A 15000-nucleotide genomic window follows, 5' to 3' on the forward strand; every position below is an offset into this window, starting at 1 on the left:
TCTTTAATACGATTTTTTTTCCCTGTGCGTTTACCTTAGATTTTTTTCTTTCTCTTTTTTTAGAGTAGCCGACCATTATGGAGGGAGTAAATTCAATAATGCAGATCTGCCCGGGTGAGGCCCACGAGCATAATGGAGGCGCCTTTTTCCCAGACATAAGAACGTTTTATTCTCATTTTCTACGCTCCGGAATCTCCTGCAAAGCCTTGATAGTTGATGGCGTGGGACACACACACACACACACACACACACACACACACACACACACACACACACACACACACACACACACACACACACACACACGAGGCAGATCCTCCAGCTTTCTTCTATCTTAGTTACCTTTCTTCAGATAAACTCGTCATGTTACTCTTGCCATCACGAAGCATTACAACACAGAGCACCTTTCATCTTGTCTCTACTCCGTGCCGGCGATGCTGTTCCCGAGAGACAAGGGCGCGCTGGTGATGTAACCCCTTTTTATTTGATGGCACGGGAACAAAGAACCTAGGAGTGGTGGGACCCCTTAGGTGTTTCTTCCCTAAGGTGCATCGTGTTTTTGTTCATTTCTCTAAGGAGCTTCACGTAATGCATGTAGGGTGCTTGTGGTTCGTCTTTCTTAAGTGTGTTTTTTCTGTATGGAGCTTAGTACTTTACGTAAGGTGTTGGAGGGTGTAACTGTGTCTTGATGAACCCTTTTACTGCTAATAACGTTGTTGATATTCAGAGCACTAAAATATATGCTCGCATGGAGACCCCTAACAGGAGAAAGAATAGAGGGCCAATTAGTCCTTTATAAGCTACAAAACTGCTTACGAGATCTCAGTACAATAAGTGTCAAGGAGTTGAAGGTGGTTGAGGGAGAAATGTAGTTTAAAAATGAAGCAGTTAAGCTTATTATATATTTGTGATCCTTTAGTACACATGGGTATTGTATAATTATTTATTCTCTAAGTGTAGCGTGCCTTAGTAACTAAAGGTTGATCTTTTAGTATTAGAAAAAAAATCAGTATAGTTCGTATTACGTAAAGATTACAAAAAAAAAAAAACGCCAGATATTTGTTCTCTTCGTATTTGCTTCGCTTTGGGCTGCAGAGATTTATTCCTTGTAGTCTTGGGCAACGCCAATAAACGCCACTGAAAAATAGGGAAGAGAAAAGAAGCGAAAGTGTCCTGGCGAGGAATGGGCGTGTTGACATGGTGACGTCACGAAGAGACTCTGAAGGTTATTGGTGCATCTGGCCTTGGTGGGGGAGGTGGGAGGGAGAGAGGGGGATGGTCCATAGGACGCCTCTTGTCCCTCCCGCTGTCCCTTCTTCAATATCAGATCGGGATTCACCTGGATACGGGCGGCAACACGTGTCTCACCTGTCCCGCCGAGGGGTGAACGATCCAAGAGTTGATGGATTGTAGAATTATTGGTGGTAATTCTTCTGGTTGTGGTTATGTGAAGGAAAACGGTGATGATGGTGATAGTAATACAAATGATGATGATGATGGTGATAATAATAATAATAATAATAATAATAATAACAATAATAATAATAATAATAATAATAATAATAATAATAATAATAATAATAATAAAATAATAACAACCCAGTCCAACCCAACCCAACCTAACCCACCACCACTACCACCACCATTACCACCACCACCACTACACCACATTTTTTTTTACATATTTATTATCCCCTTTCAATTTTAGAGGCACAGTAGTAAGAGGCGGAAATGGAATTAAGTTGTTTATTTTTCTGTCACATTCCCGTGAGGGAGAAAGGTTCGAACCCCGCCAACAGCAGGCGTCCTTGACAAGTGCCCGGCCAGGGAATGGAGGAATCCAGGGTTATTGCAAAATACTGACTGATTTATAAGGAATTTCACCATCACAGCTCGACGTTACATCAGCCTTTGTCAGTTGTGTTGTGTGTGTGTGTGTGTGTGTGTGTGTGTGTGTGTGTGTGTGTGTGTGGACGCGCTGGGGTACGCTGCCCGTGATGGTTGCACGAGGCATCTAATATTTACTCGTCCTGATGAATTTCCTGCGGCGTCTGAATTCTCCTGCCATCAGCATCCACTTCTCTTACTGACTGCAGCGAGCACGTCCCCGCACAGCCGTCCATCCATCGCTCCCACTCACCCACCAGCCCACTTCCACGCCACGAGGGAGCGAGTTTCGGGAGCGGGCCACGGGATCACTGGATCAGTCCCCCTTCCTGCACCGTGAAATGGATCGAAGGAAAAGTAGCTTAAACTTCCTCTGATCCCACATCCCCGCCGCTTTGTGTGCAGGAAAAGTGCTTTCTCCAACGTCTCTTCCGTGTTTGCCCGCCCGTAAGAGAGGACAGAGTTATAGCAAGATATTAAAGATGAGCACTACGAGAAGATAGAGAACCAGTTGGAGCAATAAGCAGGAGTAAGAGATATACTGGATGATGACTTTGAATTATGAGAACGAGGAGAAGTAGGAGTAGAAAGAGAAGCAATTGTAATAGGAGAAGAGAAGTAGTAAGAGAACACAAGATGATGAGAATAGCAGGAACAGAAAGGTCAGTAGGAGTGTAAGGAAGAAAGAAATGAATAAGAGAGATGTAGAAATGCAGATTAAGATAACGAGAAATAAGAACAAAAAAGTTACTCGCAGTCTAAGATAAAAATACAAATTTCTTTCCAGTGATAGTCTCATTTTTGGAAAGTGTTCCATGGTTCAGTACTGTATATAATCTGCGTGCAGGTCCGTGTGCAGTATATTGCATTGAACCCCTTGCAGTAAATACTCCCACGGACGCCCAAATCTACCACTGTAACGTTCGCTGTCTGGGGCACTCGCGGCTCTCGAATGGAAATAGGAAAAAACAAAACAAAACAACGCTAGCAAAAAATGAAAAATACATTAGATTTCCGGGAAAAGAGGAATAGCTTGTTCTCCGAAGCGATTGAACTCTTTTGTTTGTTTGTTTTTGCTGTGTGAAATTGAAAACATCTGGTGATATTGTAGTGTATAGTGTACGTCCTATTACTGCTTTAACGTATTACGGGCGCGCGCGCGGCCGCACCCCCCCCCCCCCCACACACACACACTACCTTATCCTCGCTTAAACTGCAAGTGCACAGTTACTCCCAACAACTTGATTAATGCTTCACACTTCTTTGCAGGGACGATTATTCACGCCCGTGCTTGAAATTTACGACTGCGTTAGTCTTCGGGTACTTCACGTGGATTTTACTATGTTTGGCAGAGGCAAGGCGTAGTGCATTGACTTCCCACACACTTAAACTTGTGCTGGATTATTAAGAATGAAGATTTATTGGCGTTATTGATGTTTGAGGTCATCAGTTACTTTGGTACTTTTGCTTCACAGTCTGGAGAGAGAGAAAAAAAAAAACTTTATAATATTCCGTACTCAGTAGAAATTACGTGTTGATGAGGGAGTAGACATGTCAAGTACTCCGATCATCGTGTTTTGAAGAATGAGCACTTAACACTTTCAGTTCTCGGGACGTCACGTTTTGGAGTACCTAACATTTTCAGTTCTCGGGGCATCACGTTTTGAAAGAGTACTCAACGCTTTCATTTCTTGGGGCGCCACGTTTGAAGTACTCAACACTTTTATTTCTCAAGGCATCACATTTTGAAGGAGTACTCAACACTTTTAGTTCTCCAGGCGTCACGCGTAGTTGCTCCCGTATTGTACGCCGTGATTTGTGGACTCATTGATGCAGCGGCGGACGAGGCCACTGAGCACGAACCTCGATGATCAGTTACCAGGTGGCGGCAGACCAGGCAGAAAGACGAGGCGTAAATACCTCGCGCGGCCCCGTTTGTTAGGGGGAGAGGAGGGACACGTTTGGATGTTTGTAGTTGTTCGTGGTTATCATTGTTATTGTCAATGTTGTTATTGTAGTGGTGTAAATAGTAGTAGTAGTAGTAGTAGTAGTAGTAGTAGTAGTAGTGGTAGTAGTGATAGTAACAGTAGTGATGGTGTAGGTAGCAGTAATAATAGTAGTAGTAGTAGTAGTAGTAAGTAGTAGTAGTAGTAGCAGTAGTAGTAGTAGTGATAGTAACAGTAGTGATGGTGTAGGTAGCAGTAATAATAGTAGTAGTAGTAGTAGTAGTAGTAGTAGTAGTAGTAGTAGTAGTAGTAGTAGTAGTAGTAGTAGTAGTAGTAGTAGCAGCAGCAGCAGCAGCAGCAGCAACAGCATCAAACGCTATAAATATTGTTAACGAGTGCCTCACAGCTCACTTGTGACGCTATGAAGCAAATGTCGCGCGCCAGCAGAGGGCTGCGTGGCTCAACAGACTAGTGTGGTATTCCGGAGATTCCGGTACGTGATTCTGCGTTGAGTGACAGGCATTGCAACTTGACACGGTTTATGGAGGTGCACGAGAGCATTGGCTTATGGAAGGTATGAGAGCATTGCCCTTATAGGGAGTCAACAGTGCGCTGCCGTCAATACAAGAGGATATCACACGGAACAGGTCACATTTTCTCTTCATCGTGTGACTATTTTTTTGAGTGCTTGCCAGTTTAGTCTGTTGATGATGTTATAACGCTAGGTGATGAAAAAATAATCGGAATCTGTAGGTGTTAACAGGAAGAGAATTCTCCCTTGATTTGTTGTATTGTTTCAGCAGCTGTCACGTTTTCTAGGATTATAATGAAAGCGGTAGATGACTTTATTGCGTTAGATATAACAAACTCTTCAATTTTCACACACACATGACAGATACGAACAATACCAACATTTTTACCTGATAGTTCTGTCCGGGAAACATCGTACTAAGGGTTTTAAATTCAGTTCTTTTTCCCCCCGCAAAAAAAATACGTGTTATGTTTTGTCGCAAGAACACCGCAGTGCCAGTGCTATTTCGTATACTTAGCTTGGTGTCCCTCCTGGGAAAAACTCGCTATCTTCTTTCGTACATAGGTGTCAACCACTCTTAAAAATCCTCGCTCTCTCTCGTGGGAGGAAGCTGTGGCCTCTCTCCAAACCGCCCCCGCCAGGCTCCGCCTCTTCCGGGACGTGACTGTAAAGTGTTGGTTTCCACTCGCCTCTCGCGGGATGGAGCCATTTTGAGTTTGTTTAAGTTTTAACATATTGTGTATTCATAACAGGAACATTGTTGGTCTGGCTGCTTTGCTTTTTTCGTTATCATTATTATTATTATTATTATTATTATTATTACTATTATTATTATTATTATTATTATTATTATTGTTGTTGTTGTTGTTGTTGTTGTTTTCATTAATTGTGGGAGGGGCATTACGTGGCAGCGATAACTTAAAAAGAATACCTATTTACAGTATTTCATAGAATAACGCCATTTGCCATTAGAGTACAAATGGGATTTTTTTTTTTTTTCATGCGGGAAGAAATTTGTTTCATGCATTTATTTGAGAAAGAAAATACATAATCGCAATTAATGAAAAAAAATCTGAACCCAAAATTATATGACATCTTCAAACGAGTTTTCAGTTTGCGTACTTCTGTATCATATTAAAACGAATTTCATAATCATTTAATAAAAGAATGCGTTTAAAAACAATGTTGTGCTTAGGTTTTTTAATAAAGCGATACCGATTTAAGCTCATTTTTGAAAGGGCATTAGTGAGAGAGGTAAAGAATGAAATATTTTAGTGTGGTCCCCGTTTTTTTCCATTATTGAAATGTTTCTGCTTCAACACAGGAGTACGGTGCTGCTGCTGCTGCTGCTGCTGCTGCTTCTGCAGAAATGTTCTTGTATACACCTCTGTTCAGTGAGTTTCATGTTGGCACTCCATATCTCCATCTATTCCTCGCTCGCCCCTCAGAGATGACTACAGATTACATATTGAACTCATTTACTGATTACACAACATAATGATAGAGAGGTGCACTCATTACCGTTACTGATTATTGTGAGGAACTTGAACTATTTATCTCATCTTTCGTTCTAAATTTTTTTTTTTTCGCTTGGCCTGTCATACTTCAAGTTCTCTTATCGTCTTTTGTGATTAGTGAGTTAATGTTAAGTTTTACCTTCAGCCAACCTCTCAGGCTGACATGTTCTTCGCACAAACTAAATATTTCAGCATTTTAACGCCATTTTTTCCCGTATCTGTGAAAGTCTGTGACACACTAATTGGTAATCTCCACCATTTCTTTTTACAACCGAGACTTTATAGATACAAAAATCAAGATAGTAGAATCACAAAATCTCGCAAACTAAACTCTTTACGTTGCACTTCTGGTAACTTTACTGTTTTTTGAAGCGATGTCTTGCTACCAACTTTTACCCAAGAATTTTATAGCCTTTGACCGGTCTTCTTTTGATGGAAAGTAGAAAGTAGCACTGGTGGGGGGAGGAGTGATGGTGGTGGTGGTGGTGGTGGTGGTGGTAACAGCAGCAGTAATGGCAGGTCTTGGTCGAGGATGAACCTGTTTTTATGGGAAGTCACATCTTGACCAATACTACGTACTATTACTGCTACTATTTCTACTGCTACCACTTGTGATGCTACTTATTTTTTTTTATGCTGGTGGTGGTGGTCGTGGTGGTGGTGGTGGTGGTGGTTGTGCCGGTGCTGCTGCTGCTGCCACACAGAAGTAGGAAAAGCGTATATTCAACCAGCGAAACTGACTGGAAACATTACATATTCTCAAAATAATGATGATAATAAAAACTGAAAATAAAAGTTTTGTCTGTACACACTCGGCTTCACCTACGCCAGGAAAACGTATAAAAGAAAATCTTCTACTCACACGGTAAAATGTTTTTATAGAAGCCTTCCCTTATTTCCTTGCTCAACCTAAATGAACTTTTGGGGTACATTATCATTTATTTTTAGGGGGAAAGAGAGGTCGGCAGGACAAGAGAAATTATTCAGGGACCTTCATTAATTACGTTGTTTTAATTACATCGTACGCGCTTGTGTCGCTTATGTGTATTTAATTACTTTTTTGGGGAGCCATGAAATTGTTTGGTCATTGCGCTGCTGCCTCGCGCAAATTTGGAGGGCGAGGGAAAGAGGAACTAAAAGAAAAATAATGGGGATGAGGGTGTGGCTGGCGGCTGTTTACGATGTTGGATATATTATACATACATACATGCATATATACATACACAATACGTATATAAATGTGTGTGTGTGTGTGTGTGTGTGTGTGTGTGTGTGTGTGTGTGTGTGTGTATGTGTGTGTGTGTGTGTGTGTGTGTGTTGTACATACTATGCAGAAGTATTTTAATGGTAGTTTACAGTGGCCGATAGTAACGCTGTTTTAATTTTACCTCCCGGCTTGCGTGAATTTGTTATAAGCAAACTACGGAAAAAAAAAAAAAAATATATATATATATATATATATATATATATATATATATATATATATATATATATATATATATATATATATATATATATATATATATACATATATATATATATATATATATATATATATATATATATATATATATATATATATATATATATATATATATATATATATATATATATATATATATATATATATATATATATATATATATTTATTTATTTATTTATTTATTTATTTATTTATTTATTTATTTATTTATTTATTTATTATTTTTTTTATTGTGCAGGCTTAAACACGGGCGAAAACAGCTGTATTAAATTACTGAAATGACAAGGAACCATTTCAAGAGGCGTCCCTCCCTCGCCAAAGCCGCCTTGAATTATAGGTGTGGACAAGCGGTGGAGTCGTGTCTGTGAACGAATCTTGCTCCGTCGTCCAAAAGATTTGCTTTAACTGAATCGTTCGTCACTTAGTACTTGTTGGGCTGATTTTTTTTTCCTCTCGCATGTATTTTATGTCTAATGTTATTCGAACCTGCCAAAGACGGACAAAATACGCACAAAAAAAAAAAAACTATTATTTTTTTCCCTACTCAGAGTATATTAAAGTTACAAGAGTAATGATTATATGAATTACAAACTTGCTTCCATCCACATCTCTCAAAGATTTTAAGTGGTAGGAGAGATAGGGCATTGTATTCCAAAAAGTGGAATTAAAAGGGACGGGCGATTCAAGATAATAGCCAAGTCTTGGATGTGTGGACAGAATATTGGTGCTTGTAAACAGAGTATTTTGCAACAAGACCGCGGGAGCAGAATAGAGAATTGCATCTAGCAAGATTTGAAGAACAATAGAGAGAGGATTGATTGCATTACAAACATGAATTACTAACACTTCATAGAGACAATACTCACAGTTTACACAACACCGTACCAGCTCTCTTAACACAGTTCCTGCAGCCTTTGTCCGTTTTGCAAATCCACTCTGCACTTGGTCTAAGCATCAGACACGCGGCCCCACACAGCACCTGCAATAGCCAGACGAATTGAGACGATAACTTGATATTCAACCTCCCAGTGCTCGCGTTCTCTCTTTGTTGACAAGTGGACCGTGTCTTGTGCAGGCTAATTAACGCCCTGCAGTAATAGCTCGTTTCCTCTACTGCAATACACTTTCCTTGGACATAGCGATGGAAGGACGCAAGCGTGACAAAACCATTCATAGGAGAACAGTATCAAAATTCAGCTGTGTGTGTGTGTGTGTGTGTGTGTGTGTGTGTGTGTGTGTGTGTGTGTGTGTGTGTGTGTGTGTGTGTGTGTGTGTGTGTGGCGTCATATCGCAATATCCAGCCTCTGCGCAACTCCATGAACCGCCAGAAAATGTCATAAAGTAGATTGGTCGTGTTCCAAATAGTCTTCAGATTGCCACATTTATTGGTCGCCTTCCTCCACCCATTGGGGATGCAAATTGGTACGAGAGGAGGAAGGGTGAGAGAGAGAGAGAGAGAGAGAGAGAGAGAGAGAGAGAGAGAGAGAGAGAGAGAGAGAGAGAGAGAGAGAGAGAGAGAGAGAGAGAGAGAGAGAGAGAGAATAAATGACTGAGGCGAAAGTACCACTGTTGAATGACCATGGAAAATATATTAGAAACGAGAAAGTTTAAAGCCGAAGACCAGTGTTGTGAAAAGAGTGACGCAGAAGTGAGGGATTGCGAGAGAGAGAAAGAGAGAGAGAGAGAGAGAGAGAGAGAGAGAGAGAGAGAGAGAGAGAGAGAGAGAGAGAGAGAGAGAGAGAGAGAGAGAGAGAGAGAGCATTTTTAAGATTTAGGTTTCCTTTGCAACATTTCATTTAAGGAGTGATCACAGTGAGTTACTACCGATGCCATCCCAATAGGAACGATAACACCCATCCGAGCACTTGAGTTGTGTCCAGAGTGGGTTATCAAGGCACCTATGAAACTAAATTGGCCAAGGGATGTGAATCTCTCTCTCTATTTAGCTTTTTTGAGGGAGGAGGGAGATAACGCTTTATATATTCATTTATTCATTCATTCATTCACTTATTCATCTATTTATTTATCTATTTTACTTGTCTATGCCCCTGTGCCATTCTCCATATATGAAAGTAAGATACATTTGTAGTTCTTGAGGCTAAAGTGCATTTCTAAAGGTGGACCGTTTGTGGAAAGGTTTTGTTATAAATGTTTTATTTTTGTCCAGATTATTTCCTTTCTGTGATTTTCCTTAATATACATTTCGTTGTCCTTTTTCATGCCCTTTTTATCGTTTGCTTCCACGTTTCTTATCATATCTGTAGCCCTTTGCCTGGCTGCATGACTGGGATTCGAGAATAAAGTGCATTTGTAACACTAGCTTCGAATTTGGGGACAGTACATCCTATTCAGTTTTTTCGTACCCTGCCTCCGAACACCTGCAGTCGTGGCCGAACTTATTCCATGGAGACCTCTGCTGCAACACACACTCATCAGTAAATCCGTCTCTGAGTTACGCCCAGTGTCTCTTCAGCAGCTTTGTCCCATCTGATGCTCTTTGCTACATCTTGTCTAGTCTTTTTGATGGTTTTCTAAGCGGTGGCATTAGTGCGAGGGGAAAGGTGGTAGATGTACGAGGCTCGCTCACCACTGGCCCACTGTACACTCCAGACCAGGGAGAGGAAATTTATGGGACACGAGGACGAAGGTGGAATGCGTTGTGATGGGGACTGTAGAGAGAATGTCTAAAGGGGAAATGAAGGGTGAAAGTTAAGGGCTGTGGTGGTGACAGGGGAGAGAGAGAGAGAGAGAGAGAGAGAGAGAGAGAGAGAGAGAGAGAGAGAGAGAGAGAGAGAGAGAGAGAGAGAGAATGTAACATAACATGAGAAAGAATAATGATAGGAATAATGGGATAAAGGAATATATATATATATATATATATATATATATATATATATATATATATAAAGAAGTGATAATTTGAATTGTTAGATAAATATTTCAATGACATAAGCAGTTGATGATAACTTTCAGAGAGAGAGAGAGAGAGAGAGAGCGTTCACATAGGAAAACAGACCACAATGCATGATGTGTCCCTTTCCAGACAACCCCAATACTAATTTGTTCCAGTGCACGTGAGTTTCGCAGTTCACTTCCCGGGATGGAAAAAAAAACACCTAAGGCAAATGGACTCGATGGATGGGAGGTGCTGCCAGAGACCGGCCGGCGTACTGGGCGGTATTGGCTGTGGAGTTGCGGCCGTCAAGTACTGGGCAATATGGCATGGAATCATTTGAAATCACATTGGATAAGGGACAATGGTTCAGGAAGCAAAAACAAGACTCCTGTACAGTCATGGTCAGAAGTCGAGTAAGCATCACAACTCACATTTAGTGTTGCTTTTTCTTGTCTTAAAAATCCCGTGATCCTTTGATAATCTGCTCAACGTATCTAGTAATTCATAGTTTTTTTTTCATTATATCAGAGGACTTAATGCGGAGGAAAAACGGTAAACACAGTGTAAAAGAGTACTATATTACTTGACTATTATTCCTGACTATACAAATGCAAATACTACGCCACTTACTAAATACATCTACGACAAATCTTTATCGCTTTCTTACCTACCTGCCTACTTACTTACCGACCTACCTACCTGCCTTTCTGACTGCCTGACTGCCTGACAGACTGCATGCCATTAACGCCTCGAGGGAAATCCACGAGAGGCAAAACAAGAGTTATTTTCTACTCTTGCCTGCTAACCCTCGGGAAATGTTTATATATAGAGCGAGCGGGAGGTTGGTGAGTCTCCCTTACCATCCACCACTTTTGTTTCCCAGGATCACAGAGAGAAAAAAAAAGCTTCTCTATACAAGGCTGCGTCCCTTCTTTTGGCCCTTGTAGTGAAAAGATGGTGTATTCTCTCTATATTTTAAGAGGTGGGTGGTCCATTTCTACAGGTCTCAGAGGCATAAAAATCATTGCATACGGGCACCGCTAAGGTCTCTAAGTTTGGGGGAATAAGTAAGGTTTCTTCTGAGATGTTGAGGCGGACAAATACGGCTTTCATTCCTCCTTTTTTTCCCCCTCCTTTTTCCTTCCTATTCGCTGGAAACCTGAAAAGTACTGAGCATCCACACATTACCTCGCATGGGACCTTTGGGATGCGGTGAATGTGGCACGTCGTCTTCTATGGCTTTCCTCTTTCTGTGTGTGCCAGAGAGAGAGAGAGAGAGAGAGAGAGAGAGAGAGAGAGAGAGAGAGAGAGAGAGAGAGAGAGAGAGAGAGAGAGAGAGAGAGAGCGCCTGCCTTTGTCACCATCAGACCGTTTCTTCCCGCGGGCCGTCCTGGTCGTAGCGGCTGACTGGTGTTGGTAGAAGCGATGCAAGTCAACTTGGGTCAACAACCGAAGGCTCTCAATTAAAAGTTGTAGCGCCGGTACAATCTTAAGTTTACGTTAGTTCATCTCCATAAGCATACATACTTGTATAAGTCACGTTAACTTGGAACGTGGAGATGTATGACTTTCTTTTATAATTAGTGATACATTTAGCAGGCAGACAAAAGAAAATATCTGTAGAAAAAAATAAAGACATGCTGATTTTTTATTAGTGAAGTTATAGCCTGCTGAGCTTTGTCATATTCTTAGAAAGTGAATAGTTACATAAAAGACAAAACGTGGAAATAAGAAAAAGCGATATCCTTTACTAATGAAATAGAGAGAGAGAGAGAGAGAGAGAGAGAGAGAGAGAGAGAGAGAGAGAGAGAGAGAGAGAGAGAGAGAGAGAGAGAGAGAGAGAGATGGGGTGGAGGGAGAAAGAAAGTGTAATAAAGAAAAATCGCCCATTTGAATTCAGGTCACCTAATGTTCGTCCCTTGGAAGTGCCCAAGTTCGAGGAATGAGGAAATATTGAGGGGAGTATATTACGGAATTTACCGAGCGAGCAACTCACTGGAATTACTTGCACATGAACTGAAAACGAGCTTAAGCAGATTATATGAAGTTTCCTCAATACCGCCTTGCATCATCGAGAGGATCGGCAATACTCTAAATAATGAATGAACCGGTGTTTGATATTTATTAGTTGGTGGTGGTGGTGGTGCAGTTCGTGGTGGCTGTGTTGGTGGTGGCGGCGTAGTCTTCCCAGGTGTTAATGACGGTGACGGCGTGACTGCAGCTTTGTGTTCATCATGACGGCAGCAGGCTGAGAGAGGCGCCTGGCAGTGGGATTATGCTCACGTGACTGATGACTCTCCTGGCGGGCTGATGAACGATCCTTGTGTTTAACGACGATACCCAGCTGACTGTGATTTTTGGGGAATATTCAGAAAATTATTATACTTTGCTTCCTGTTTTTCGTCCTGGCCTTGAGAGTTTAGGGAACTGAATGCGAGAAAAAAAAATCTATGATAATGTAATTGATGTTTAAGGTAAGCGTTCATTTTTAATTGCATGTGTAGAGGAGATGATATACTTCCCAGTTTTCTCTATTTTTTCGCCTGTTTACGATACATAGATGAATAAATGCATGGGAGAGAAAAGCTACAAATGAATGAAAGGAAGAAACAGAGAGAGAGAGAGACTAACAGCAAAACTCACGAGAATGACAAATTATTCATAAGTCCCAGCTGCTCCCACGTGGAAGGTAAGAAAGAAAAAAATCAGTGAGTCCGGCATAGGAACTTGCCTGAAGACTCAAGCATCCAGAATGACAAGGATGTTGGTCTTAGGTGGAAAGTTGCAGCAAGTCGGGGCTTTGGTTGCGTCCAGCTTCGCCTACTCTGGTTGCGTCCAGCTTCGCCTACTCTTGCTCGGGCCTAGAAGATACTCAAAAACGATCAGATGTCTTGGTGCAAAGGGAAAGCCTTCATGGGAAATGTACCTCTTAGTAGTATTCGTGGTAGTAGTAGTGGTGGTAGTGGTAGTAATGGTATTAGTAGTAGTAGAAGCAGTAGTGGTGTTAGTGTGTTGGTGGTTCTGTAAATAATAATAATATGATAACAATAAGTGCAGTAATAATAATAATAATAATAATAATAATAATAATAATAATAATAATAATAATAATAATAATGATGATAATAATAAAGCAATAACAAGAAAAACAATAACAACAGTAATAATAATAATATTTTCGTATTGTATAAAACACTGCAAAAGTTGAGGCGCGCCGTCAAATGGAACTGCTAATTATCAACGTCGATAACATTTTAAACATCGAAATCACGTTTGAATTGAATCTATTTTTATCCACCTGCAAGGAAATTTTTTTTGCCTTTTTACCGATGGACATTAATTTTTTAGTGAATAATCTGATACAAATAAAAAAAAAATAAAAAAATATATAAAAAATCACTATATATGACAGTCATGGAACTTGTAAATTTAGTATTGGAAAGGATATTAGAAGTGGGGTGTGAATCTCCCTCCTTTATTTAATCACAGCCTTAATTGTCCCTCCTTTGTTACAGGCAGTGGTGTTGGTGCGTGGTGAAGACAGCTGCCCTTCATACCTCACTGCTTCAAGACGTGCTCACTCCCATCCATCGGGCGAGGTAATTTACAAGGGTGTTCCTTCATGTAGTATCTGCGATTACTCCTCTTTGAGTGATACGTGTGAAGTGTTGCACCTAACGTATGGTTATAGATGCAGCAATCTTACTTTCGCATGATTACCGTGTGCTGAAGTTTCAAATTTGTTATATATGTAGGTTAGGTAACACTTTTTTGGGGGGAAGTTGTTCGAAATAGTTTAGATATCTTCGGAAATTTTCGATGCAAAACAGAAAGGAGGCATTTCCTGTAAATATCGATTTTTTTTATTTAACTATTCTCTTTTAGAACTAGAGTCTTTAATGAGCCTATTTTGTTTAACTTTTTGTAGTACTTTGCCATACACACACACACACACACACACACACACACACACACACACACACACACACACACACACACACACACACACACACACACACACACACACACACACACACACACACACACACACACACACACACACACACACACACACACACACACACACATACACACACACACAACCACTAAGCACCTCATTAAAAGAACAAAGACTGTCACACCTGGAATAAAATGCACGGTGTGTGGGAAGGGTGGCTCTCACGCAGTCTCTGAGGGGTAAGATCAAGAGAAAAGTGCTCCCGGCGCCACGACATGTGATGCCTCGTGGGGCGCTGTTTTGCGTTACCTTTTGTGGCATTCGGGGTCTTGAAGGAACGTCACGTGCCGGAGAGAGAGAGAGAGAGAGAGAGAGAGAGAGAGAGAGAGAGAGAGAGAGAGAGAGAGAGAGAGAGAGTAAAAACTGACTCCAATATTATATATATATAGAAAAAAAGGCAACGCTCTCGAGTTGAAAATAAAAAGTTACAGATTTCACGTGCTTAAATTTTCCAACACCTACACGTGCTAATAAATATTCCACTTTTCTACTTACGAACCTCATCCTCTCACCAGGTAAAACAAAAAATAGGGAGTAAGAGAAAAATTAAAGTTCGAGTCAAGAATTGAAACTTGCCCGAGGACTCAAGCATCCAGAATAACAAGGATGCGGGTCTTCAGTAGAAAGTTGCTACGAGTCGGGGCTTTGCTTGCGTCCTTCGCTGGGAACTCTTGCCGAGATCCCGAAGAAGACACTCAAGACGGCCAAGTTGTTTCTCGGT

At 40.9% G+C, this 15000-nt stretch overlaps 1 protein-coding gene across 3 annotated transcripts in view; it reads left to right on the forward strand.

Moving 5' to 3' along the window:
• The window catches only part of LOC135103465 (uncharacterized), a 166042-nt gene that overhangs the window by 101948 nt on the left and 49094 nt on the right, over positions 1-15000 (forward strand). For all 3 annotated transcript variants that reach the window (XR_010270061.1, XR_010270059.1, XM_064009793.1), the window contains one exon: positions 13777-13860. Coding sequence is in view for 1 of the 3 variants with exons in the window: in XM_064009793.1 (XP_063865863.1) it covers positions 13777-13860 (84 nt within the window). In the remaining 2 variants the exon portion in view is untranslated. The remainder of the gene's footprint in view (positions 1-13776; positions 13861-15000) is intronic.

This window comes from Scylla paramamosain, chromosome 9, assembly GCF_035594125.1.
Source record: "Scylla paramamosain isolate STU-SP2022 chromosome 9, ASM3559412v1, whole genome shotgun sequence".
In the NCBI taxonomy this organism is placed as follows: Eukaryota; Metazoa; Arthropoda; class Malacostraca; order Decapoda; family Portunidae; genus Scylla; species Scylla paramamosain.